Source organism: Hesperophylax consimilis, chromosome 19, assembly GCF_061612785.1.
Source record: "Hesperophylax consimilis isolate HC1 chromosome 19, BYU_Hcon_1.0, whole genome shotgun sequence".
NCBI classification, from domain to species: domain Eukaryota; kingdom Metazoa; phylum Arthropoda; class Insecta; order Trichoptera; family Limnephilidae; genus Hesperophylax; species Hesperophylax consimilis.
In genome coordinates, this window is record NC_142854.1 from 33,567,528 (window position 1) to 33,594,533 (window position 27,006).

The 27,006-nt window shown below is 31.9% G+C and overlaps 3 protein-coding genes across 3 annotated transcripts in view; 1 reads left to right on the top strand and 2 right to left on the bottom strand.

The window, feature by feature from the left end:
* Positions 1-27,006, top strand: part of LOC149415182 (uncharacterized) — a 141,674-nt gene that overhangs the window by 102,435 nt on the left and 12,233 nt on the right. The window lies entirely within an intron of this gene.
* Positions 2,275-3,933, bottom strand: LOC149415185 (uncharacterized). The gene has a single exon (XM_089643352.1). It carries the CDS (start codon positions 3,931-3,933, stop codon positions 2,812-2,814), a length of 1,122 nt encoding a protein of 373 aa, XP_089499478.1. The 3' UTR covers positions 2,275-2,811.
* Positions 4,361-6,724, bottom strand: LOC149415186 (uncharacterized). The gene is made up of 5 exons (XM_089643353.1): positions 6,463-6,724; positions 5,622-5,765; positions 4,718-4,867; positions 4,478-4,618; positions 4,361-4,389 (listed from the first exon to the last, which is right to left on the bottom strand). The coding sequence occupies exons 1-5, from the start codon at positions 6,587-6,589 to the stop codon at positions 4,361-4,363; spliced, it is 591 nt and encodes a 196-aa protein (XP_089499479.1). The 5' UTR covers positions 6,590-6,724.

A 27,006-nucleotide genomic window follows, 5' to 3' on the forward strand; every position in this document is an offset into this window, starting at 1 on the left:
AGGTTTCTAGTTTAGCAGGGGGAAGATGTTGTGTATAAAGCTTCGGGCTTTCAGACACAGATGGCAGTGCTCTTAGTTTTAGCCTCCGACGACAGAGGGCGTCTCAGCTTTAGGTTAGGTTTCATTGGAATCCCACTGGCAGACCGAATCTAGCGAGTACCGATAAAGGTTGACCAACGCGGTTATATTGTACACGCGATATTCTAAATAAACCAGTTAATAACAAGTAACCTATTTATTACTGAAAGAGGTATCTTCCATCCAAGGAGTGTTGGGAGTCTGTGGCAAGAAGTCCACGGCTGTATATCCTGAAGGATAGAACATCACACCCTGTTATCGCGGTTTCTATTCCTTTTGCTGTCCCAACATCAGGTACCACGTATCCCATGTAAATGGATCCCGGCTCTTGAATTAGTGAGATATGTTCCTCCACAACCATAGTCCTGTAGCATTTACCGCCCTTTTTAACAATATTCAAAGTTTTGTCTTTTTTCCCGTCAAAGTATAAGGCCAAGAGCTCTGTAATTGTTGCATTTTCCGCTACTTTTTCTCTAGTTTTAGTTCTCTCTCTTCGTAACTTGTGCCGATCAATGACCTCAACATCAGACCCAATGTCGGACAAAACAGATGATGCTATTGCTGCTGCTGCTCTGTCAGACACTCCATACCTATCACATGTCTTCGATAATGTAGGAAAATTAAGCGTCGATTTTTTGATTTTCTTTTTAATAACGCATTTGATCATGGAGCAATCAGATTTTTCTGTCTCTGATGATGTCGCTGAAGAAATACTAGCATTTAAATCAGCTAACGTTGAAGTGCTTAAGGATGTGTTTGGGCGATTTTCTCGTTCATGGTTCCTTTTTAGAGTTTTTTGCATGTTCTTTGTAGCAGTTACGTCGATTCCGCTGATTACCATTATCCGAGACGTTCTTTGATCGGTCAAAAAAGTTTGTTCTCGTTTAGGAACCTTTTTATCCTCAGGACAGATACATTGAGCGAATTCTTTGCACTTGCATGCTGAAATATCAAAAAGTATCTTACTTCTTTGCTGAAAACTATTTAACTCGTCTGGGGAGAGCCTCTTGATAGATTTGAGTAGATTTTTGCACTTTAGATGATATGCTTTCAACATTTGAATGATCCTTGTTCGCGTCACTGTAGGAATAGATGCCGTTTGCCATATATTTTTAATTCTCGACGTTACTATGTCTGCTATCTCGCCAAAAATTGGTTCTTTTGTAGTTTCTAATTGCAATTTCAGTTGATGTCTCGTCCACTCATAGTATTTCACTACATCTTCTTAAGAAAATACGTAGATTTAGGAAATGAGATATAACGAATTTGGCATTCTCAGACTATAAAAAAAAACCATTTGTTATTTTAGCTACTGGAATTATACCTAGCTCTCACGTTAAAAATTTAGGCGTATTAGATCTATCAAAAAATTTATATTTAAAAATGCAAAAATTCGTCATATTAAATACATGTAGGATTACGAAAGATTTTTAAAATATTTATATTTAGGGATCAATAGGATTTATAGGCCTAATTAGAAGTTCTACCGTGCCGATCCTCTGATATGAAAATATCTGGAGTCGGTTAATTATTTTCCCATTTGATCTCTGGTGATTTGTCGTGTTGTTCTTGTATTATTTTGTATTTATTATGCTTATATAATGCACTTGCATAATGTGGATTGACTAGAAGATCATCTGTGAAAAAGTGTGTGGAAGGGTTTAGTTTTTTCCTGTGCGGAAGATTTATTCCGGACATAAAGTCGGAAAATTAAACATACATAATATAATTTGTTATTTTTCAATATATAGTTTTAATGAAAATTTTATCAAATAATAATTTTGTTTTAACCACCATTTATTAAAATTGTTGAATCAATAGTTATGGTTCCACTTTATAGAGGTAGGTATCATTATTTGAACTCTAAAATAAAACTTTAAACAACAAATCTGTAAAATTACAAAAATAGGTAGTTTTATTATGATATTATACCCCAAAAATACCAAGAACTCTTATCGTATTTTTTAAAATAATTTATTGAGTTAGTTCACATGAAAGATTTGCATACAAACTCTTGTGAACATTTGGTAGTTTGGCGGGTAATGTAATGTAATGAAGAATAAAAAAGATCAATTTGTGGTAATTTATCAATTTATTAAATGTGTGAAACAGATACAGAGTATTGACAGTTATAACATTCATAAAAAATTGCTTTGGTACGTAAATAGTTATTGAAAATCGAGATAAAAACGTTTACAGCTTGCGTAAGTCAAGGTTTAGTTGTTATTAGGTGGAGAGGATAAATAACGAAGTTAAAAAACAAGACTGCAGAAAATAATTTTCGATTTTGTGATGAGATCTCAGTGTAGCAATTTTAAATCTTCCACAGTATTATTGATAAGATATAAGAAAGAAGAAGTTTTAGTAACGAAACTAATATTAGTACAAACAAATTCTTAGTTGATTTATTTCTGAATATGCATTTCTTTCCTACGGAATGCGTCTCATAACTCCGAAATGAATTAGTTATACGGTTTTTACGCGTCCTTCATTAACTAAACATAAATTCGTATGTTGAGATTTAAGTTCTTACGTTGAAAGGTTTGGAAGCAAATGAATCACACGAAAGGCTGTTTATTTTTGTGAGTAAGCAAGTGATTTTTTTAAATATTCCTTTCGTGAACATGAATAGTTGCAATTAGAACATGAAATCGGATTTTCTCCAGTATGGGTAAGCATGTGAAGTTTTAAAGTCGCCTTTTGAAAACATGAAAAACTACAAAACAAACAGGTTTAAGCTTTTTCTCCAGTGTGGGTAAGAATATGACGTTTTAAATTTCCCTTTTGAGAAAACGAATAACTGCAGACGAAACACGAAAAACGTTTTTCTCCAGTATGGAAAAGCATGTGTTGTTTCAAATTTCCCTTTTGAGAAGATGAATAGTTGCAATAGGAACACGAATAAGGTTTTTTTCCAGAATGGGTCAGCTCGTGAAGTTTTAAAGTTCCTCTTTGAGAACATAAATAGCTGCAGTACGAACATGAATAAGGTTTTTCTCCAGTATGGGTAAGCATGTGACTTTTTAAATTTCCCGATTGAGAACACGAATAGCTGCAGATGGAACACGAAAAAGGTTTTTCTCCAGTATGGGTAAGCATGTGACTTTTTAAATGTCCCAATTGAGAACACGAACAGCTGCAGATGGAATACGAAAAAGGTTTTTCTCCGGTATGGTAACGCATGTGCCGTTTTAAAGATACTTTTTGAGAACATGAATAGCTGCAGTCTGAACATGAATAAGGTTTTTCTCCAGTGTGAGTAAGCATGTGACGTTTTAAATATTGATTTTGAGAACATGAATAGCTACAGTAAGAACATGATAAAGGTTTTTCTCCAGTGTGGTTAAGTATGTGAAGTTTAAAAGTTCCCCTTCGAGAACATGAATACTTGCAGTATGAACATGAATAAGGGTTTTCTCCAGTATGGGTAAGCATGTGACTTTTTAAATGTCCCGATTGATAACACGAATAGCTGCAGATGGAACACGAAAAAGGTTTTTCTCCGGTATGGTTAAGCAGGTGACGTTTTAAATATTGCTTTCGAGAACATGAATAGCTGCAGTCTGAACATGAATAAGGTTTTTCTCCAGTGTGAGTAAGCATGTGACGTTTTAAATATTGATTTTGGGAACATGAATAGCTACAGTAAGAACATGAAAAAGGTTTTTCTCCAGTATGGGTAAGCATGTGACTTTTTAAATTTCCCGATTGAGAACACGAATAACTGCAGATGGAACATGAAAAAGGTTTTTCTCCGGTATGGTTAAGCATGTGCCGTTTTAAATGTACTTTTCGAGAACATGAGTAGTTGCAGTAGGGACATGAATAAGGTTTTTCTCCAGAATGGGTAAGCATGTGACTTTTTAAATGTCCCGATTGAGAACACGAATAGCTGCAGATGGAACACGAAAAAGGTTTTTCTCCAGTATGGGTAAGCATGTGACTTTTTAAATGTCCCGATTGAGAACACGAATAGCTGCAGATGGAACACGAAAAAGGTTTTTCTCCAGTATGGTTACGCATGTGCAGTTTTAAATATACTTTTTGAGAACATGAATAGCTGCAGTCTGAACATGAATAAGCTTTTTCTCCAGTGTGAGTAAGCATGTGACGTTTTAAATATTGATTTCGAGAACATGAATAGCTACAGTAAAACATGATAAAGGTTTTTCTACATTGTGGGTAAGTATGTGAAGTTTTAAATTTCCCCTTCGAGAACATGAATACTTGCAGTATGAACATGAATAAGGTTTTTCTCCAGTATGGGTAAGCATGTGACTTTTTAAATATCCCGATTGAGAACACGAATAGCTGCAGATGGAACAAGAAAAAGATTTTTCTCTGGTATGGTTAAGCATGTGACGTTTTAAATATTGATTTTGAGAACATGAATAGCTACAGTAAGAACATGAAAAAGGTTTTTCTCCAGTGTGTGTACGTATGTGAAGTTTTAATTTTCCCCTTTGAGAACATGAATAGTTGCAGACGGGACATGAAAAGATGTTTTTTCCAAGTTGCTTATTCAGGTCCGTTATCAAGTCTGAAAAGTACAACGGATAAAGCTCGATAAGTATAAATATGTATTTACGATGAATTATGAAAAATTTAACGAATGCAAACAATTGAACATCGATTTTACCTGCAGTCTGGATAACACTTTTAGAGTGCGCTAGACATTCCTTTTTAACATCTGGCAGGTCTATCTCTATTTCCATATAAGGAATCCCGCCATCTTCTGCTTGGGGTCCCGGTTCTGTCTTGATGGGTACAGTCTCCACATAAATGCTACCTGAAATAACAAAATAGATATATCTCGACATCATGGGTATGGCATAAAAAATCATCGTCGTCGGTATGCTATTTTGAAGTTATTGTTTGATAACATAAAATTATTTAACCAAGCTCCTGCTTCTTGCAATAGCTTAGCATTATCGGGTACAAAAAAAAATGCAAAAAATAAATATACTTCAAAGAAAGATTTGGGGACTTTTTGACCTTTTTCGAAATAGAAATATAAAAAAATAAAATCAAAACATTTTTGTAATTGACCATAGGACCTTAGCCTTGTCGGGGCGCTGCTCTACCAGTGAACTAATCCGACCCTATTTCCTTCGGTAATATTTTAAACCGTACCATACTTCGACAAAGAAGTACCAACAATATCATCATTTTTCTTAACGCACATTTATGTAGGCTGCTATCTTTTTATGTATGATTGCAAGACTCTTCTCGAACTAAATTCAATCTGGATAGTGTCATGGACGAATAATATATGAGACATCTTTTTACTTCTCTGGGGTGAATATTTGAGGTTTTACTCTTTAAGTTATTTCAAAAATTAAAAATAACACATTAATTAGAAAATTCAACGTACAAAGACAGCATTCCCACCTGACGTCTGTGGTGGGAAAGTGTCAAACGGATCACCCTGTTGCTCGCAAGTAAATTTTCTCGTGTGCGCCAATTCATGCGGACGTACCTTCATTTGCAGAGTACTGGTTATGCGAGTTTATAAAAAAATACATCAAGGAAATTTGGCTTACCCGTCGTTTGGTGAATTCTTTCAGAGGGCTCAAAGGTTTCCTTTCTAATACCAGGATCCTCAATAGTACTTTTAGAATAAGAAATTTCACTTGCTTCGATGGTGACAATCCCTTGCGTTGAAGTTTCCGGTAAACCCATTCTACCTGTTAGGAGAAAATACTTGCTAATAAGTTTTACTGATATGACTAGGTTATTATATAGAAATTAACCGCTCGAACGATGGCTACCCATATTAAGGATGGCGATTTATATGAATTAAAGTTAATTATAAATTTAACGATTTTTAACATGTTATTTTTTATAAAACCTAAAAATATAGGATTAGCAGTAAAATTCAAATGGATTCATTGGCAGTAACCTGCAGTAAGGAGTTTATATTTATGTTTCCGTACAAATGGAGGTATGATATTAATAAACCGAAAACAAGGAAAACACTCTCGTTCGAGTGGTTAAATTGAAGCGCAATCGAGGAAATTTTTCTCAGCGCTATAGGTATGATCCAAACATTATTATTATAAATAATAAATTGGAACCAATAAACGGGGTTATATAGTAGCAAAATATCATCGAAAACCCAAATAAAGTTTTTTGAGTTACTGTATTAATATCTCACGGTCACCCAGATTAAGGGTTCGATAGTTCACTTGTCTGCACACTGCACATTAATGGGCGCTGTCGTAAAGTTTCGCGTATCACATAAAAATCATAAAGGTAACACAAACAAGCAGAATTGCGTATGAAGGATCGATATGTAGGTATGAGCATGTCTATACAGCCAAGCAAATATGATTAAAATTTGTGAATGTATTACAGTTATGTACAAAAAAGACAAAAAAATACCTGAATTGTTTTCGTTAATGGATTCCGGACATTCTTTTTTGATAAAAGGAAAGTCTATATCGAATATCACAGCAACACTCTCTTCTGCACTTGTGCCAGGTTCTAACTTGATGGCGGTGGAATCCATATTTTAAGTAAGGATCTGGTATTTCTGTTTTACTTTAAGGAGATTGATGTATTTCTTGGGAGAAGAATAGATTGCGTTTGTCGAAGGTCAACAAAATGGTGAAAATAATAAAGCCAAATCACATAACCATCAAAAGATGACAGCAAGGATTCGGAAAAAGTTACCCATAGATACTGCAGAAAATAATCTTCGAGTTTGTGATAAAATCTCAGTGTTGCCATTTTAAATCTTCCACTGTGTTATTGATTTGCCCTGAAGATATTACAATGATGATTTTTTGTAACGAAACTAATATCTGACATAATTAAATATAAAGCTGTCACGGGACGCCTGTCAGAAGTGTACTAGAAAAAAATAACAGTTGCCTCCCATCAAATATTTTAACTATGAATGTTAAAAAAAAACAGGATACATAATTTTAAGCTAAACCCGTATAATCATTGCTCGTCGTTTAATCTTTTAATTAAATATAACAACTTGCAAATCCTGATACTGGAGAAATATCTTGGGATGTGCATTGATAAACATCTTACATTTAAACAGCATATTCAAAATATTATAAATAAAATAATCACCCCCCTAATAAGCGTACTTAGCCAGTAATCATATCTGTTACCAAATAAAATTAAAAAAGGTCTATAGTTTTGCCTCGTACATTCACATTTAAACTCCTTGATTGAAACCTGGGAAAACGTATATGAAACATACATAAATAAACTACACCTGGGGGCTTAAGGCCCGTTTATAATAGGAATAAGCGGTAAGAATAGGCCGGTGCCGTAATCCGTTATCCGTAATATTTTAGATCGTCGTTTATAATAGAAATAGGAATAGAATAGAATACTTCCATAGAAGTGACTATGCGGCTGTCACTTGTCTATGTCAACTGTCAACCGAGAGTATATTCTTCCTCCATCTTATAAAAGTAATATTGTTTTATCTAAATATATATTGAAACGATGGATTCATCAGATATTGTTGCATGTAGAATGTTTTTGTCAATTCTGGGGCTAGCATACGCTGCAATAGGAGACACACAGTTGACGAAAAATATAATAAATAAGGAAAAATAAAAAATAAATAAAAAAAACGACGTTGGAGTGTGCGTCCCATTAACCATAAAGGAAGAAAACAGGACATTTCCATAATTTGTTTAAAGACATGGCGACGGTAGACAACGATCAATAAGAAATATACAAGAATGTCAAAGACCAATTTCTATAAATTGTTAGGACTTCTACAACACAAATATTATTGTTCGATTGTCAAATACATAAATTAACCACTCTTGTCAAATAATAGATACCATAGATTTTAATGGAATTCCTAAAATTATCAAAAGCCACGCAAAAAACTGATAAACAAACATAACACACTCTTAAGAATCAATGGATATTATCAAAATGTTCGAGGAATCCGTACGAAATTGCAACAACTTAAAAGGAATTCACCCACCTTCTCATATGACATTTTATTTTTAACTGAAACATGGTTAAATGCAGATATCGGCTCGTCAGAATTAGGCCTAAATCAATATACTATCTATCGCCTTGATCGAAGTCCTAATTCAAGCAAAAAGTCTAACGGAGGAGGCGTGATGTTATGTGTGTCTAAAAATATCTCATCCTGTAGACTACCGGTCAAGCACACAAATGTTGAACACACTTTTGTAATGCTCAACATACCTTATAGTAAAATTATTATAGGTTGTGTCTACATCCCACCTGCATCGGATTTGCAAATATATAAAAACCACAATGAGGACATAGAAATGCTGAAATTCAAATATCCGAAAGCAAAATTCATAATTGCTGGTGATTATAATCTGCCGAACTGGACCAGCCAAGATGACATCGGAGCTGCCACAAACGAAGTTGAATTACAGTGCGCTAAATCCAGTGAAATTCGTGATATATCCATATTCCTAGGACTAACTCAATCAAACAATGTGTCTAATTCTAATAATCGAATGTTAGATTTAGTGTTTTCAAGTGATTCGAAAATAGTGGTTGAGAAATCTGACGAATTATTATTTCCTCTAGATAAACACCATCCACCATTAGATATTATCATAACAAATATGTCTGGAAGATCTCCAAACCTAACTACCACATCGTATAATTTCTCCAAAGCCGAATACCATAATATTAATGAGTACCTTACCTCGGTAGATTGGTCATTTTTAGACAACGAAAATAATTTAAATAATCAATTAGAACAATTTTACTCAATTTTAAATACCTCGATAGAGCGCTTTGTTCCTAGGGTCAACTTCACACCATCTAACTATCCCAAATGGTTTACGAGAGAATTAAAAAAACATATTAATTATAAAAAACATATCCATAGAATATATAAACATACCAGAAATCCTAATGATTACATAACTTTTACTAAATTACGTAAGCAGTGTAAAGAATTATCAATAAAATGCCATAGTGATTATTTATTTATTTAATATCAACGGTATAAATATACCATAAACAATGATAACATGTCACAGTTAAAATCGTAGAAATATTTTTAAAAAAGAATTACAAATATTTGTGGCATTTGATTGTGAAATGACATTAGAGAGTAAGTAAGTAAGTAAACAAGAGATACAAGTACATAAGTTTCTATAGTGCAAATAAGGTAGAATTAGATAAAATTAATATTGATTGAAAAGATTTGATAGCATAGCCCTCTTGTACCTACCTTGCGTGCAGTTAAATAGATCTGCCACATCTGCGTATCTATTACTAACTTCATGCAACCTAGGTACAAGCGAGTGTTTGGAATACTCAGTCCTGATATTGTTGCATTTAAACAAAATTTTAGAACGAGTAGCTCTCGTGGGTATATGAAATTCAATGAGGTTAATTAAATCAGGACTGCCTATACTACCATTTACAATTTTGAACATAAATATTAAGTCGGATATAATTCTTCGATCTGAGAGTTTTAATAAATTTAGATTTTTCATCAAGTAATTATAATTTATATTTTCAATGGGAATACCGAGTTTAAAATTAATGTGTCTTAGGAATTTATGTTGAATTTTTTCAATTGAATCTGAATGTAATTTGTAGTGGGGGGACCAGATCGAGGAGTTATATTCGACTTGACTACGAACCAGGGATGTATACAAAATTTTTAATGTTGAAATATTCTTGAAACCTCTGGAATTTCGAAGAATGAAGCCTAGCATTTTCATTCCTTTATTATTAATATTATTTATATGCGATATAAAGTTTAATTTAGAGTCGAAAGTTATCCCCAGGTCATTAATTTCTTCGACAGAGAAGGATTGAGTTATTGAGTTTATATGAATGAATAATTGGTTGATTTATTCTGTAAAATTTAATTGAATAACACTTATTTATATTCAGATGGAGTGTGTTAAGAGAACACCAATTAATTAACCTGTTCAAATTATTTTGTAGACAGATACAATCTTCAGCGCTTTTGATTATTTTAAATATTTTTAAATCATCTGCGAAAAGTAACGTATTAATATCTTCATCAAATATATTTACAATATCATTTATGAACAGTAAAAATAATATTGGGCCTAAATGAGACCCCTGTGGTACACCACTGGTAGCTATAAATTGATTGGAAATGAACAAATTGATTTTTACAAGTAAAACTCTATTAGTTAGATAGCTAGCAAACCATTCTAAAAGTTTTCCGTCAATACCGAGCTTACGTAGTTTGATCAGGAGAATTTTATGGCATACTTTGTCAAAGGCCTTGATAAAGTCCGTATATATTGAATCGACTTGAGTTCTGTTAGCTAATGCGTTTGATATATAGTTTTCATATAACGATAGATTTGTCAGAGTTGATCTACCTGACAAAAATCCGTGTTGATTCGGAACAATGAGATGGTTAATACATGGTGAAATTTTATCAAGTAATAGTTTTTCAAAAAGTTTAGGAATTACAGATAGCTTACATATTGTTCTATAGTTAGTAACATCACTTTTATTACCCTTTTTAAATATAGGAGTTAGATAACAACGTTTCCAAATATCAGGGAAGCACCCTGTGTCAAGGGATTGATTAAACAATAGAAAAATCGGCTCAGCCAGTGAAGTAATGCAATTTATCAGGATATTGGGATGTACATTATCAGGTCCATCCTTTTTGTTTTTGTCTAAGGATTTGATTTTACTTATAACGTCGTTTAAGTTGATGTGTATCGCAGGGATATGTATGCTCTCATTAAGCGACGAAGGTGGTATATAATTGTCTAGGATATCTTCGTCATAGACGCTTTTAAAATAATCAGCAAAATAGTTAACTTTTACATTCATGTCAGTACTACTCTTTTCTTTGAAGTGCATTGAAAGGGGTAAACCTTGTTTGTTTTTTCTAAGAGAGTTAACGTGAGTGAAAAAGTTTTGTATATTAGAAGGTATAGAGTTTTCGATTCCATTTATATGATTGAAATATGAATTTCTTGATAGTTTTTTACATTGAGTTCTATAGTTGTGAAATATCTTGTAGTCGATAAGAGAGTTCGATTCTTTAAAGTTTTTGTGTGCAATTTTTTTACAGATAACTAGGTTAATTAGCTCGCCACTGAACCATTTTGGGAACTTCGCTTCCTTGAAGTGTGAAAGTGGTACAAAGCTTTCAATGGCCTTATTAATAATTTTGTAAAATAATTCAAGATTATAGTTAATAGTATTATTATGGTGAAGAAATGACCAGTCTTCATTTGCAAGATATTGATTCATGTTAGAATAGTCAGCTTTGGAGAAATTATTATGTAAGCCTAATTGAAAAAGAGGTACACCAAAATGTTAAAAAATTATGGAGTTTTTCTAAAAGTCAACAAAAAAATGATTGTGGATTTCCCAATAGCATGTACTTAAAAGAAAAATGTGCCGACAGTATCGAAGGTATAGTCAATCTATTTGCTGATTCATTTAAAAGTGTTTACGACACAGATATTCGTGTCAATACGATTACCGATATTTCAGTGGAAGAGGTATTAAATCTAAGCCAATGTTTCATCAAAAAAGAATCTATAGAAAAAGTCATAAAAGAATTAGATAGCAATAAATCTGCTGGACCGGATGGTATTCCTCCAATATTTTTCAAAACCTGTGTTAGTAGTCTGATATATCCTCTTTATAAACTCTTTAACAATTCTTTAAGTTCTGGTTCTTTTTCAGCTCAGTGGAAAAAGAGTTATTTAACCCCTATTCATAAAAAAGGAGATAAAAGCGATATATCAAACTATAGACCAATTTGTATAATGTCTGCTTTACCGAAAGTTTTTGAAAAATTAGTCCTAGATATCATTGTAAAACCTATCAACAACATTATTGTTCCTAACCAACATGGCTTCATCACAGGTCGCTCTACCTTAAGTAATTTAATGATTTATGAAAATTACATATCTGAATCTCTGGGTCCCAAACAACAAGTGGACAGTATATACACTGACTTTAGTAAAGCTTTTGATAAGGTTCGACATCACATAGTTATTTATAAACTTCGATCGTTGGGCATCAAAGGTAAATTATTGAGTTGGATTGTTAGTTATCTTAGCCATAGGGTGCTTAGTGTTAAGATTAATTCTGTACAATCTTATATATTCGAGGCCACAAGTGGGGTTCCTCAAGGGTCCCACCTCGGCCCAATATTTTTCTTATTATTCATCAATGACATTGTTGACCAATTTAATGATGTAGAAGTTCTGCTATTTGCTGACGACTTAAAAATATATAAAAGAATACAAAATATATCCGATTGTCAAATTTTACAGAGTAATTTAGAACAACCTCATCAATGGTGTGAACAAAATGCTTTATTTTTGAACATTCAGAAATGTCAAGTAATACGATTTTCCAAAACTCGTTAAAATATATTATATGAATATACATTAAATAATATTAAATTAATACCAGTATCACATATTCGTGACTTGGGTGAAATATTCGTTGAAAACTTGTCATTCATTGAACACATCAACTATATACCTAATAAGGCTTTAAAGATGCTTGGCTTCCTTTGCAGAACTTTAACCGATTTTAAGTCCATAGATTGTATGAGAACCCTCTATACTTCATTAGTCAGAAGTCAATTGGAGTATAATTCACCTATTTGGTCCCCTTTATATAAAGTTCACTCCACTAATATAGAAAGAGTTCAGCACAAATTTCTTAAGTATGTAAATTTTAAGCTCGGAATTCCTATTGATTACATTAATTATGTCAGTTTGATGAATCAATTGCATCTAATAACACTGTCTGACAGGAGAATTATTTCAGACCTGGTTGTTTTACACAGAGTCATTAACAACTAAATTGATAGTCCTGCCATCCTTGCCACTATTAAACTACATGTGCCGACAAGGAATACAAGGCAAAATATAACATTCTTCTGTAATACATACTCGACCAACTATCAGACACACTCACTGACCAATAGGATGCATGATCTGGGCAACAAGTATGGGGGTGTTATTGATTTATTTATTGACTCCATATATAGAATTAAGCATAATCTACATCAACACTTTGTTGAATCCTACAAATTAGAGTAGCTTTGGTAAATTAGTTTTAATGATTTGTTTTATATGTAATGTTGTTGTAATTTATTTTCTACTTTATGTTATTTTTTTTCCTTCTTTAAAATGGATTACATCTATTTACTGTCAATATCTCCTGTATAATACATATTCTCTTATTGTACTGCATCATGTATCACTTTTATGTAAAAGCCTTTTTAGGCGTATATATATACATAAATAAATATAAATATATATATATATATCCCGCTACATTTGTTGCGTCCGACCCCTAAAAACTCCATAGCATTGCAGCGTCCACCGACTTACAGCGTCCGATATACGGACGCTGCAATGTTTTGACCTCAAAATTGGCCAGAACGATGCTTACCCCATGTAGAATCGTATGGCAAAATTTTTTGTGGAAGCAAAAAATGTCTCAGAATGTCTGGAAACGAATATTGAACGTTTGACATTTTGCCGACAGGTTCGCTACACGATGTATATATCGAGCAGTGTATGTTTTTATTCATTTCTACGATCTTGCCGCGTCCACGAAGTAATATAATTTTCGATACATAACGACGATCATGCTGCGTCTACGCATTACATCGTTAGTATTGCGTCCTCAAGACCGATTACGAGTAGATATTATTTTATATACATAACGACGGTCGTGCTGCGTCCACGCATTACGTCGATAGTACTGCGTCCCCGTAGCCGCTCATGAGAATATACTATTTTTAACTCATAATGACAATCATGATGCTTCCATGCATTACATCGTTATTATTGCGTCCTCAAGACCGATTACGAGTAGATATTATTTTATATACATAACGACGGTCGTGCTGCGTCCACGCATTACGTCGATAGTACTGCGTCCCCGTAGCTGCTCATGAGGATATACTATTTTTAACTCATAATGACAATCATGATGCTTCCATGCATCACGTCGATAGTATTGCGTCCCAGTGAACGATCACGAGTAGATATTATTTTGAATATACAACGACGGTCATGCTGCATCCACGCATAACTTTGATAGTATTGCGTCCCCCTGGCCGATCATGTTGAAATATTATTATAAATACATAACGACGGTCTTGCTGCGTCTACGCATTACGTCGATAGTACTGCGTCCTCGTGGCCATTTGGAGTACATTGTTAAATGAGTATTTCTCAAAAAAAGTGTACATTTTGGAAAAATAAAGTGTGCCTACAAACAGTTCAAAAATTTCACATGTTTTTAATTAATCATACAAAAAAAATATGCACCATTTTGTAGAATAAATATTAGGCTTTAAAATATCGAAAAATAAACATTACAATCGTATTAATTCACAAATATTTTAATTTTTTAAAAAATATCGATTTTTACCTTCCATACAAAATAAAATTGCCACCCTACCCACCTCATTTGTTTATACTTCATAAAATGCGATAATAACGTTATAATATGTGATTTTTTGTATGTTTTAGGGTCTTGATTAAATGTAGTTTCTGTAAAAGGGTAATTTTCTATGGGGTTTCATAATAAATTAATAATTTATGCACAAAAAACAAAGTGAGACATCACCATTTACTTTTTAGTAACTACTCTTTAGTTACGTTTTATTAGTACTTCCACCGTAATTTTTTAACCCATTTGTAAAATTTAACATGGGAAACACTAGCCTCTTTCTGATTAATTGTTGGTCTGACTTCTCCGCCATAACATTAATTGTTAAAATCAGTAATAACGTGTTTCTTTAGTGGGACCACTATTTCGTAACAGAAAATATTTTAGCCTTTTTTCACAAAACGGTAAGTCTTTTTCTACTTATCTTTTTGTAACATGTGCGGTACGAACATTGCTAAGCTTACATATTAACACTTTTAAATTTTATCAAACCATTGACTTTTTATAACATAAATTCTTATTACAATTTCGTAACGTTTGTTATGAATTTCGTAACGTAACGAAAAAGTTCAATGTAAAGCTGAGTGTACACAGTTACAACGTGATTAAGAAAAGTAAGTATATTGTAAGTGTGTCTAGCATTTTTATGAAAGTCTTATGTAAGTTTAGTAATAATGTAATATATTATGCACAATGCACAAATATACATATGTATTTAGATATAATAGGAAAAAAATAAAATTTATTATACCATAGAGCAGATCTGTTGATGGCGCTGGAAAGTAGGTAGGTTGTAATACATAGGATGCTGGAAATTCCTGATGGTCAATGGCAGAACAGGTGTCGTCGGACTTGTATGTTTTATCATCGCGATTATATGGCATTATACATAATGACAAGTACTTGAAGATCAAGCTGAGCCGTCCAATACTGGTTTTATTTTAAATAAGCTTGAGGCACTCATACACACTATCCGTTCTACAGGCGATCTATACAATATTTATAAGTGCCTTAAGTTTTTTATAAAAGCTTATTTAAATATAAGTTTATTTTTATTTACTCTGATAAAACCATAACTACAGCATAATTTTTTTTAGGAATGCCCCCAAAAACCAATGCCAAAAGGCAAAACGCTTACAGAGAAAGACTGAAAAAGGAAAATACAAATAAATATGAGGAAATCCGAATTAAACATTTAACAAAAGTTATAGAAAATATCAAAAATAAAAAAAGAAATTCTTACAGAAGAAGAAAAAGAAGAGCTACGGGCAAAGTGGAGACAAGCCAATGATAAAAGAGCTGAAAGAAAGAAAAAGGCTAATCCTACGACACAAGACAATAATACATTTGAACGTAGAAAAAATAATAAAAAAATCCTAAAGGAAAGACTACAAAAGCTGACTGAAGAAAATACTCGATTAAAAAGTCGAAATAAGAATTTAAGACAGTGCTGTAATCGGATGAAAAGGCAAGTGAATATTCTGAAAATATTATTGCATAAACAAACTAAGACTAATAATGATGCTATTCCCATTGAAACTGGATTATATAATAAATCGAAGATGTTATAATAGTAAATAATAATGCCATAGAAAATAACGCTGATATTGAAAATATGAATAGTGAAAATGAAGATTCTAACAAAATCAAAGATAAACCATGTGGAGTGACTATCTTAAAAACGAAAAACTGGAAAATATACATACAAAAAAGAAAGTGGTTTGTAAGGGCCTTATCTCTAAATCTCTATCACTAAATGACTATATTCATGCGCCAAAGCAGAGTGATAAACCAAAGACTGAAAAACTGACCAAATTTGTCTCGGAAAGATTTCAATTATTATAAAGATGAGGAAGAAATTTATAAAACGCTAATGGATAGTGATTCAAACTAAATAATTGTATGTTATTAAATTTTTAATAGTTTAAACAGTGCCTGTTCTTTAATTTCTTAAGATTTGTTGTATATTGTGTTAGGTACTTCAATTTGGGAGCTGATAATTTGATTAAAAACATTTATTTATACTCCCTTGTTTTTTTTTAAACCCCTTTGGTTTAACAAAATACAAATATTTGGGTCGTGAGTTTATGTATGTTTGTAGTATGTACAATAAATAAAAAGTAAAGGATAATTACTTACATTTAAAAAAGACGACAACTAATTAAATTGAATAAATAATAAAAAAAGTAAAATAAAATTTGCCATTGTGTAAACAAGCCTTATGTTTACTATTTAGTTACGTCTTATGACTATTTCGTAACACTATTTCGTAACTACATTTTCGTTACGTACATTTATTTTGAGAAATACTCAAATATTATTTGAGCGTTTGGTTGAGTAAATCATCAGATTTGGCAACATTTGGTTAATTTACAACGATGCCGCTTGATACTCAGAACTAAGAATCGTCTTGCGTGGTTTTTAATGCATAACGACGATTTTGCTGCGTCCACGCATTACTTCGATAGTACTGCGTCCCCATGGCCATTCACGAGTACATTTTTATAAATTATTTGAGCGTTTGGTTGAGTAAATCATCAGATTTGGCAACGTTGGGTTAATTTACAACGATGCCGCTTGACACTAAGAACTAAGAAGCATCCTGCGTAGTTTTTAATGCATAACGACGATCGTGATGCGTTTACGCATTACGTTGGTAGTATTGCGTCCGTTGTTGTTTTTTTTAAAAGAAAAAGCGAATTTTTTGGGAGCGAAACCCGGTCGGCACAAAGTATAAAAAATAAAAGTGGTGTTTACAAAGTTATTGTTTTATTTTAAATTAAATATTGTTGTCAATTAAACAAACAATTTATAAGTTCCCGAATATTATCTGAATATAAAATAAATCTTATAGAATAAAATAAAAACCTCATGATATGAATTGAAATCTAGCAAGAATATCGTAACACAAATTGTGAGGATTATTATTAAAATATTTATAGAATTATAACTATATATTTTATCACACCTTCATAAATGCAATGAAAACTTTAACTTAAATTAAATCAACAAAAAATCAAAATATAGAAGAATACGTATGTGAAACATACAGCGAATGCACTAAAATCTAGAACAATATAATAAATCTACTAACAATCTTGCACTTAAACATAAGGAGTATAATTTGAAACATGGACGAACTTCTGGTATACCTATGTATTTAACATTATGTCCACAACCAGATTTTTTAATACTATCCGAGGCACACTTGCATGCAATACATAAAAATATACCAAGTATTCCAAACTACAAACAATATGTCACAAATTATCACAAAAATAAAAGTAGTGGAATTGTAGTCTATGCTAAAGAAAAATTTACTGATATCAATGTTAACGAAATACCAATATGTAACGCAAACTGTTTGTCAATTAATGAATCTAAATAATAAGCCATTTAATATAATCGAATACATAGCTCTAATATACCCTTATAGTCCAGTCAAGGAAGGAGGTGTGGAGTGCGTGAGCAGGTACCTTAGCGATTCCTTCAGAAACTTGATCAGGGTGCTTAGGGTGTGAACATCTTGGAATAATTATCGATAATAACATCAAATGGAAAAGTCAAATAAACTCCACAGTAGACAGAATGAGAAAACTCATCTTTATGTTTTTTAGACTTAGAAATACTGTATCATTAAAAATACTTAAAGGTATTTATTTTGCACTTGCACATTCTACACTACTAACTACAATATGAAATCGTGGTTTGCGGGGGGGGGGGGGTGCGTATAAATCATACCTACGTCCACTTGTGACAATTCAAAAAATATTAATAAAAATCATATTTAAAAAAGCCATATAACTATCCAACAATAAATGTTTTCCAAGGTTTCCCGGTTCCCCTTCTCACAAAAATTTATGACAAAAATACTCGTACATTAAGAACTTCAATTACATAAAGATTTATTTGATAAAAATAATATTCCATAATTAATTTATTAATTTTAAGCTAAATAATTATTTATATTGGAGGACTAACCGTACCACTAGTTAGAACTACAACAGCAAAACATCATTATTTATTTAACGGTATAAAATTATTCAATAAATTACTCCTGGATATATCTGAGGAAAATTATGACAGTTACAAAAAAAAACAATTTAAAATTCTCTAATACCACCTAATAAATTTTCTTATTGTTTTAAATTATTTATTTATTTATTTTATTTCAGGGAAATCAACAGTTTACAATGTGGTTCATTTATACACGTGTAATTTACCTAACTGAGAAACCAATTGCAGATTTCCGCAATATTCTATTCTATTATGTATGTAAAAAATTAAAAACTATACTTACAAAAACTAAAAAATATTAAATTTATCGAAGAAAGCAAACACTTAGTGGCTTGACATTATACAAAATGAAACAAATACTTTGTTTTAAACCACTTTATTTTTATTTATATTTCGTCGACCGGTTTGGATTGAACCCAAATATTGTATAAAATAAATATAAAGTGGTTTAAAATATAGTATTGTTTCATTTTGTAAAAAATATAACGTTATTCAAGAGGGAGATTATTATAACATGAGATTATTTTAACTGGAGATTATTATAACAGGAGATTATTAAAACAGAAGATTATTATAACGTAATACTACATAATATATGTCATTACATAATATAATAACATTTTATGCAGTTTGGTACACGTTTAATACATTTTTAATAAAGTTTTTATATTTATTTTGGTTACATTGAAGATAGAATCAGAGAGAATGTTATTATACATATTTTGAACATATTCTTCTAAGACAAGCATTTTTATTTTACTAGATTACATGAGCGTGTGTGCCGTGTAGGTACTTTCAAATCAATTCTGCTTAATAAACTCCACATATTATGTTTCTGCTTATCATTCCTTGGTATTATTTATAACTAACCTGTTTTTATTACTTTTATTGTATTTTCTTGTAAGGTTATTAATAGTTTTTGTAATAATATTTGCAATATAAATATGTAAAAATATATTGTTGTCCTCTCCTAAGCACAAGCATCTTACTTATCAGAAAAGTGATTTAAATATTATTTAATATTATGTTGTAAATATTGTAACACTAAAGATGTTAAGAAATTAAAATAAAAAAAATATTTTTATATTGAACTTAATGGTATTAATAAGTTTAACTCATTAATTAAAATATTGCAATTTGAGGTTGAACTAATTAAGTTAAATATAAAAACAGATATTATTATATTGAATACGTAACGACAGAAGTTCTGCGTCGATGGTATTGTATCCTCGTGACCAATCACGAGTAGATATTATTTTGTATTCATAACGACGGCCGTGCTGCGTCCACGCATTTCGTCGATAGTATTGCGTCCCCATGGCCGTTGGCGAATTTGTACATTTTTATGTATTGTTTGAGTTCTTGGTGAAGCAAAACCCCAGATTTGGCAACATTCAGTTCATTTACAACGTTGCCACTTAGCACTCAGAACTAAAAAGCGCCTTGCGCGGGTGGACATTTTTGTAAGATGGTTTACAGTGGACGGTAAATTGATATCCCGACCTAAAAATGTCCGACCGCCCCCTGCAATGGAGTGAACTGGCGCGTTATGAAATGATACATTTTTACTAAGGATATCGTTGTAAAAAAAATTGTCGCACGCCTGCGCCCAGTAGGTACGTTTGTATACAAGGTGCAACAAGATATTCATTAAAACTTCTCACTATCAATAGACAGTTTGTTGTCAGGTCTGGTATGTTTCTGGATGTCAAAAAAATAAAACATAAATATATATACATATATTTTTTATATACCGCACAAGAGTCTCAACCGCTCCCGTCTGGAACAGCGAGACTGTGGCATCCCCAATCTGAGTACTAGGGTGAAGGTATTGGGGAGGGGAAGAAGATGGGGAAGATAAATGTAGAAAAGTACCTGGCTATTTATATCTGATCACCAAACACGGCAAAAGCTTAGAAATAACGTTTCCATTCGGAATGGTGGTCTCACACCAGGGCGATACTGAGAGTATATTTCACTCTGGAACGTGCTGCAAACACACTTTATATTATGTTTAATGTATTAATTGTGAAATAACACAAACAAATAAAAATTTATTTGCGCACGCCGGGTTTGACCGTCAGATTACGGGCTTCGGATTGCGAGTCGAGAGTCTTATCTCTCAACCACAGATGCTGTAATTAATTAATTAATTCACTATGAACGTGAAAACTTCACTAGAAAAGTAAGAAATATTTTATGTTGTTTATTTATTTGTTAATTTATTTATTACACCTAAAAGACGTTTACATTCTAGTTTAATAGTTGAGTATCGCAGTTATTATAAATTCTTCAAAATTAAAACAATAGAGAAAACAAAATAGAATGAAAAAAAATGTTACAACAAAAGCGTATAATAAAATAAGATACATTGGTAAAAATGATAAGAAGTCTCACATAAGTAGATATTCAAAATAAAGAAAAGATTGCAAAAATTATAGATGTCTATTTGTCTCGATATATAAAAGAATTAAAATAAACAATATTTATATTGATTATTTTTAAGGTGAAATATATCTCCCATATCAGAATAAGTCATGTAATCCTAAGGGGTTTAATAATATAAGGGGCATAACAACGGCCTAAATTTACCTTTTGAAACTCTCAAAACAAATCCAAGAGTCTTAAGGGCCGTATATACGGAAGACGTAAAAATTAAATCGACCTTCAAAACGCCATGTAACAAACAAATAATATACACTCGGACGCAAGAATATATTATTCAGTATGGACGTGAAACCTTTATTAGAATAGTCAGCAATATACGGCAGACGTAATAATTAAATTAGAGTGAACGGATGTGAAACCTATATTAAAAGGAACCTTCAATATACAAAAAATATACACCCGGACGTGAGTATGTACGTGACGCTAGAAATGTATGAGAGTGTAATAAACATCAAAACCTGCATTATTATGAATATTAAAAAAATATGATATTAGCGATTATCGTGAGTAAAACATAGTGCAATATTCACAAAAACAATCTAAAAAAAAGAACTAGAAGTGCTGGACGCCCAAAGACGGATTTACGCACGGACGCAATAAATGTTGTGGGACCTATATATATATAATTATATAAATAAATAGAGTATCGATCGAAAATACATAAATCTCAGTATATATCTCAGCTTTTTGTAATCCGTAACCGTAAAAGATAAAGTTGGACCATCTTTTCGGTTATGGAAAAAAATAAGAGATTATTGCCATCTATTATAAACGGATACACAGGTTTCCGATCTTCCAACTTCTACGGCCATTGGCTTTACGGCATATTCTTACCGCTTATTCCTATTATAAACGGGCCTTAAGCGATTTTATATTTTTAATGATTTTATTGGTGTGGTGATTTATTGTTTTTTCCTGTTATTAAAAAGAAATAGCTGTTTATTAATAAAAAAATATAGATAATATGCTCAGGTACCTACCGTTGTTTTCTTATTTAAATGCTTAGTAAAAAGCTTACGAGAAACATGTTTTTATTTATTTTTGAAATAGTGCATCACTGTCTAGAAGAGACGTTTTTACGATTTAATCTATGTGTATTAGAATCTATGTGCAAGTATCATCGATGTTTGATCAAATAAATCGATAATTTCAATATATAGTAACGTTTCAGAGAAAAAACGAAAAAAAACATGAAGAACTAGATTGAGTTAATACGTATTTTAATAAATGTTGTTAAAGACCTCGGTCATCAGCCCGATATATTCATTTTATATTGGGTTTTTATGTCCGTGGAGACGAAACATTATAGTATTTCTTTTATCGACTATTGATTTCACTGAAATATTATTATTTTAATTCATAGTCTAATATATAGTCTAAGTCATACAGAGTAAACAATAAAAATATCATTGTCAGTATGAAAACATTGGTTTTTCCCATTTATTACAATTTAATTAAGTACATTATTACCAAATGCTGCCCTATGGATGTACATTATTTATATCCCCCCCCCCCCCCACCATCTTCCGAGAACAAAACAAACAGCCTCTGTCCGCAGCTACTGAACCCCGTGCGATTACATCAATTAATCACTCGATTCTTTTGATGTTTCGTTCTCAATAAAATAATAATGAACATAAATATTTGGATGATTTGTATAGCGCCGTTTTTGTGCAAAATCACCTCAAGGGGGTCAAACATGTAAATGTTTCGGTGCTGCACATCACTAGTTAGTAGGCACTTAACTAGTTTGTCAGAGTTCTGGAAATAAAATAAACTTAAGAAAGGTTCTAGGGCAAGTTTTTTACATTATTTTTTTATAATTTTTTGTATTCTCATATTATTTGTTTTCCATTATTTATTTATTTGTATTATAAATTATTATCAGCAATAATTAGTCGCCTGTAATATCAATACAAATTGATAAATATCTCCCGAGTCAAAATAAATGCCGCCGACGAAAATTGCAAATGAATTCTATAAAACGTACGTGCGTAAAAAAATTCTTCAAAAAAAATACTTGAATATTACTGAAGATATGGCAACACTTAGATTTCACCATAATCCCAAAAATTATTTTCTTTTCCGTATTATCTATGGAACTACTTCCGTTGAATGCTTGTCATTTTTTGTTGGTTATGTCATTTGGTTTTCTTCCTTTAATCAATTTGTACGTCTTGACCTGAAACAATGAACCCTATTCTCAAGAAATCCTCATTAAAGTTAAAGTAAAACAGAACTACAAGATCCTTACTTAAAATCATGAATTCCACCGCAATCAAGTTAGAACCAGGCACAAGTGTAGAAGAAAGTGTTGCTATGATATATACGAAAATCGATATAGACTATCCTTTAATGAAGAAAGAAATCCCGGAATCCATTACCGAAACGAATTCAGGTATTTTGTTATCTTTTTTTGGAACATAACAATTATTGTTATACAGACCCAAAATTGAATTGCAAATAAAACTGCGGGTTTTTTTTTACATACAGGCCTATCAACATGTTCATACCTACATCTCGATTCTTCATAATACGCTTTTCTGCTGGATTATGTTACCTTCGTGTATTTTATTTTCAGGCCGTATCTGCTCGTATTGCTCATACCAACAATTAGATTCAGGCCGTATCTGCTCGTATTGCTCATACCTACAATTAGATTCAGGCCGTATCTGCTCGTATTGCTCATACCTACAATTAGATTCAGGCCGTATCTGCTCGTATTGCTCATACCTACAATTAGATTCAGGCCGTATCTGCTCGTATTGCTCATACCTACAATTAGATTCAGGCCGTATCTGCTCGTATTGCTCATACCTACAATTAGATTCTACAAAATTCGCTGTTCTGCTGGATTATGTTATTTTAGTTTTAGGATATAATTCTGACATCTCACGAGAACGCCTTTTCTGTGCACTAGGCAAACGGGAAACTTTCTAACTTTAGGTTGAGCAACGTTTTGAAGGGGGTTTGGGAAGAGTGTGGTGGTAGGGACTTCTTTAATGCGTACCTTGAGGAGGTCTGCATTCGTTGATGTATTTGATTATTTCAAAGCGGAGTCATTATATATATAGTTTACGCGAGCACTCGCCATGTGTCCATTGTGCTTTTGCCATTTTTCCTCTTTCCTTTGAGCTTGTTTCCGGGTCCCGTGAGGAGCACTGTTTGAGTTTCATCGCATTTAGAAAGAAAAATACATTTTCACTTATTTAACTATAAATAACTAAAATAAATATGTTTAAACTACTTCACACGTAAACAGATTAAATAACAGTAATTTTTCACTTCAATTGTTTGCTTATTGTGAATAAAAGTGAACAATTTTGTTTTAAATGTACCTACACTATTTCGTTTTTGATTTTGTCTGAAAGGCAATTATATATGTCGCCCACCTCGTAACCAATACTGTTGCCGTGTAAAGTGTGTATGTATTTGGGACGTTTTAATGCATTCTGTATTTGTATGTATGTGTTTATTATTTATTTTGTATTTAAGGAGACGGAAATTGCTTTTTGTTTACTTTGTTTTGTGTTACCTGTAGTTCATTTAATAACTTTACTGTATTTCAATAACATAATAATTTTTCAATAACTTTACTGTATTCATAGAAGTAGATGGAAAAACACACTCAAAAATGTTAGAGGAAGCGAAGATAAATATTGGATGGAATAGATGTGCTGTCTTCGATCATCTCTCAGTTTTGAGATGTTTCAATTGCAACGGATACAGACATAAAGCAGGCGTTTGTAAAAATAAAAAATCATGCGGAAGATGCTCAAATGAACATGATACGTCAGACTGTCAGGAAAATATTGACAAAATCAAATGTGTTAATTGCAAACTGACAAATGAAAAACTTTCATTAAATTTGAATGAGAATCACCATGCATGGAGCAAGGAGTGTCCTATTTACAAAAGAAACATAGAATCGGAGAAGAGAAAAATTGATTTTTTAGGATAAAAAAAAAGGCAAACATATACTATTTAAATATTTCAAGTCTTTTGGCCCACGTAAATGAAATTGAAGTTTTATTACAAGAATTGAAACCAGAAATTTTAATGTTAAGTGAAACATGTATAACTAGTGATATTTACGATTCTGAAGTATCATTTATTGGGTATTCAACTGTAAGATGCAATTCATTTAGTCGGCATACGGGAGGAGTTCTAATGATTATTAAAAATAGTATATCTTTTAAAATAATATCAAATGAAGTGTTTGATGAAAAAAATACATGGATACTGGCAGTGCAAATAAGAAAAAACTTTATTAAAGGAACATACGCTGTATTATATCACTCACCAAACCAAAGCCATTCAAAATTCTTAGATTTTTTCGAAAGTTGGTGTAGTAAAAACATGAAAAATCAAGATATGTTTTATGTAACCGGTGACTTTAACATTGACATGAAAGTCAAGAATACCTACAGTAATAGACTTCAAAGGTTAGTGAATAATCTAGGACTGAAACAACTTGTGACCAAACCAACTAGAATTTCAAATACATCAGCAAGCATTATTGATTTAGTCATAACAAATCATTTTTACTTGAATGTTAATGTTATGGATACTCCAAAAATATCTGACCACGAAAACATATTAACAATATTTGAAACGACCACAATTAAAAATGAATCAAGAGAAATTACATATAGAGATAAAAGAAAATATAATCAAACGATGTTTTGTGAAACTCTACAAAATAATATTTCCCAAGTTACCGAATCTAATGACCTACATGACAAAGCCGAGAAGTTCGTCAATATTTTGACTTCAGCAGTCGATAAAAATATGCCTTTGAAAAGGGTTCAGTTTAAAAATACGAATAAATGGTATTCAAAACCATTACACAACCTTCAGCAACAAAGAGATAATGCATATAAAGCGGCAAAATTGGAACCATCAGAAGAAAAATGGAATGCATACAAAAAAGTTCGCAATATTTATTCCAAACAAATTAAACAACATAAATGCGATTTTTATAAACAAAAATTAGAATCACAACAGAATGAACCAAGAAAACTTTGGATAACACTAAAAGAAATTATTAAGGGTAAACAAAAAGAAGTTGTAAAGTCAATTGATTTCCCAGATGGAACTGAAGAAGACGTAGAGAAGATAGCGACTAAATTTAACGAGCATTTTATTTCGAGCATAGATCTTATAATTGAAAGTATTCCACAACATCCTGAGAACCAAATAGACGAGCTTGTATGCACCGATGAAGAATTTAAGTTTAAAAATATAGATTTACCATACTTAAAGAGAGTTTTGAGTAATATGAAGTCTAAGGAATCCCCAGATGGTATTACAATAAATATACTCAAAGACTCTATAAATATTATTGGCGAATCGATGGTCCAAATTATCAATGAATCTTTAAATAGTGGAGTATTTCCCAAAACTTGGAAGACATCTGTAATAACTCCTATTCCGAAAATTGACAACCCAAAAAAATTTGACGACTTTAGACCCATCAATTGTTTACCCAAATATGAACAAGTACTGGAATACATTGTAAAGGAACAGTTAAATGAATACATTGAGGCCAAACAGATATTAGTTCGACAACAATCTGGTTTTAGAAAAAAATGTTCTTGTGAAACTGCTATTAATTATGTAATAGACGAGTGGAAAAATTTTCGAGATAAAAAAGCAAAATTATTGCAGTATTTCTAGACTTAAAACGAGCATTTGAAACAATCGACAGAGATAGATTAATCAAGAAATTAAGTAATATTGGAATTAATGGTAAAGAATCTAAATGGTTCGTTGATTACCTATCAGAAAGAACGCAAGTAACAAAATATGATGGTATAACATCTGAACCACATCACACTAATAAAGGCGTTCCGCAGGGTTCTGTATTAGGTCCACTGTTGTTCATTATATACATGAATGATATTATCAAAGTGTTAAAGCATTGTGCAATTAAACTCTTTGCTGATGATACATTGTTATACATAGCCAGTGAAAATTTACAAGACGCCATTGAAAAAATACAAATTGACTTAAATTGTGTAACACTTTGGTTAAACCAAA